The sequence below is a fragment of the Limulus polyphemus genome, unplaced genomic scaffold, assembly GCF_000517525.1.
Source record: "Limulus polyphemus unplaced genomic scaffold, Limulus_polyphemus-2.1.2 Scaffold927, whole genome shotgun sequence".
Lineage (NCBI taxonomy): Eukaryota > Metazoa > Arthropoda > Merostomata > Xiphosura > Limulidae > Limulus > Limulus polyphemus.
Window position 1 is genome coordinate 191,653 of NW_013666537.1, and position 2,111 is coordinate 193,763.

A 2,111-nucleotide genomic window follows, 5' to 3' on the forward strand; every position below is an offset into this window, starting at 1 on the left:
ATATATATATATATATATATATATATAATTAACTGCAAAATAACATTTACTCAATTAAACTGTTGGGAGTGTGTTTGATAAAAGAAATGTGAAGTCTCCTTATTTTCAAAAACTTAACCCCACAAACTATTGTTAAAATCCACCTCGTTAACTTTATTGTGAGGTAGATACATCAAAATTTGTGCTATCCAATCATATAAACTTTCACACTAGCTGTGTTTAAAGCTGAGCTATATTAGGAGTGGTTAAGTCCTCCCACTAGCACAAAGCAATTAAGTACTGTTAATAGTAAAACCAGCACCAGAGGAAGTAAATTATGTTGAAAAGGATATACTTGTTATATTTCAATGAATAATAGTTTATTTGCAAGTATAAATTTTAGCTTTGAGATGGCCAGAAAAATTATAATAAAATCAATAAATGCATTGGAGTTGTGCAGCAACAAACGTTGGCATTTTTTGGGGTGTGTGAAATATCAATTATAATATATTTTGAATAAAATATTGTTTAAATAGAATTATATTTTACTTAAATTTTTAAAGTTTATAATCAGATGTACACTTGACACTGAAAATGTTCAGACAGGACACACTTGGTTGAATCATGATACAATTTCTACAGTAATTATGCCCAGGTAAAGTATCTCAAATACAAATTTACCATTTGTGTCTCTCATTTCTTCCTCTCGCTGTCTCATGTATGCAAAGTCTTTTACAATAGCTTCTGACATATCTTCAAGCTTTTGCAGCTCAATTTCCAAAGGTTTCAGCTTGCCTACTTCTTCAAGCTAGAAATATAAAAACAACTCCACTAAAAAGTCACTTCTTTAAACTGAACTTTATGTCTGATAACATTCTGTATGAATATATTAAAATCATAACAATGTTATTACATTTTCATAAGAAAGTCTTTCAATGATGTACAATAGTTTTACACAATACTCTTAAAACACATATTCAAAATAATTTTTAATTGAGATACCATATCATCAATAGTAGTTTTTCATTTTATATCAGATCATACACAAATTACAAACACAATAGAGTATGTTTTATTCTCTTAGTTCACTCATCTACCTACACCTTCGTAGCTCTTGGCCTCAACCCCATGTTTCAGAGAAAGACTGGCTTCCCTCGTCATTCCACCTTGACCTTGGAAAAAAGAAATGGAGATTTTTTTTAAGAACAAGCTTCTAACATAAAAAAAATCAAAGCTTTGTGAATGAAATCATAGAAACTTAACTCATGTTCAAAAAGACAGCACTATCAACTAGGAAAAAAACATAACAGAACTCAAGACATCTACACAGATGTACCAAAAGTCAATTTAACCCTTCTAATATGGACGGGTGGATTCCACCCAGCCCATATTCCCAAAAGTAACCATAAAGCAGTTATACTGTAATTCTTTAAAATGTACACATATCTTCATGAAATTTTGCAGATTATCACAAGGCACCCATACACAAAGTATCATATTTTCTAATTAAGTTTTAACATTTTTTAAACAATTATTTGCTCATGCATTTATTATTTTGGAATGCTGACTACTCAACATGAAGTAATTTTGATTTTAAGATTAAAAATACTTTTATGCACCAGAAAATTGTCCAATTTCATTAAGCAAACTCTAACCTCCTAATATCCTCCAGATAATTATCAAAAATGTTTGTTAGAAAAAACTATATTTTATCTGTTATTTTTCACTACTGTGTCTCTGTATGGTTTTGGTCGATTCAACCAACCTCATAACCACCATAAGATACACTTTTTTTGTTCTAGAATGACTACAAATTATAACAAAACCTCAAATATTTAGTCTAAACAGCATAAATCTCATACATTTTAAATATATACAAATTTATTATTTTTATTTTATTGACCTTTCAGCAGTGTCTGGCTAACATTACAGAAGTTGAATGACGAGGCACATGTGCACTCATGTCATCGTATCCAAGAATATAAAACTAGTATTTACAAAGTGACCTGTCTTAGCTGTGTTCTAGTGGACCAGTATTTTGTACAATGCTATCACATTTCAGTTATAATACATTATATATATATATATATATATATATATATATATATATATTATTATTACTAATAATTAAT

General features: G+C 28.9%; 1 protein-coding gene across 1 annotated transcript in view; it reads right to left on the reverse strand.

The window, feature by feature from the left end:
- LOC106461289 (transmembrane emp24 domain-containing protein bai-like) overlaps positions 1-2,111 on the reverse strand; it is a 9,564-nt gene that overhangs the window by 774 nt on the left and 6,679 nt on the right. Inside the window, exons 3-4 of the mRNA XM_013921105.2 lie at positions 1,081-1,151; positions 661-787 (exon numbers count right to left, since the gene is read on the reverse strand). Coding sequence (XP_013776559.1) covers positions 661-787; positions 1,081-1,151 — 198 coding nt within the window. The remainder of the gene's footprint in view (positions 1-660; positions 788-1,080; positions 1,152-2,111) is intronic.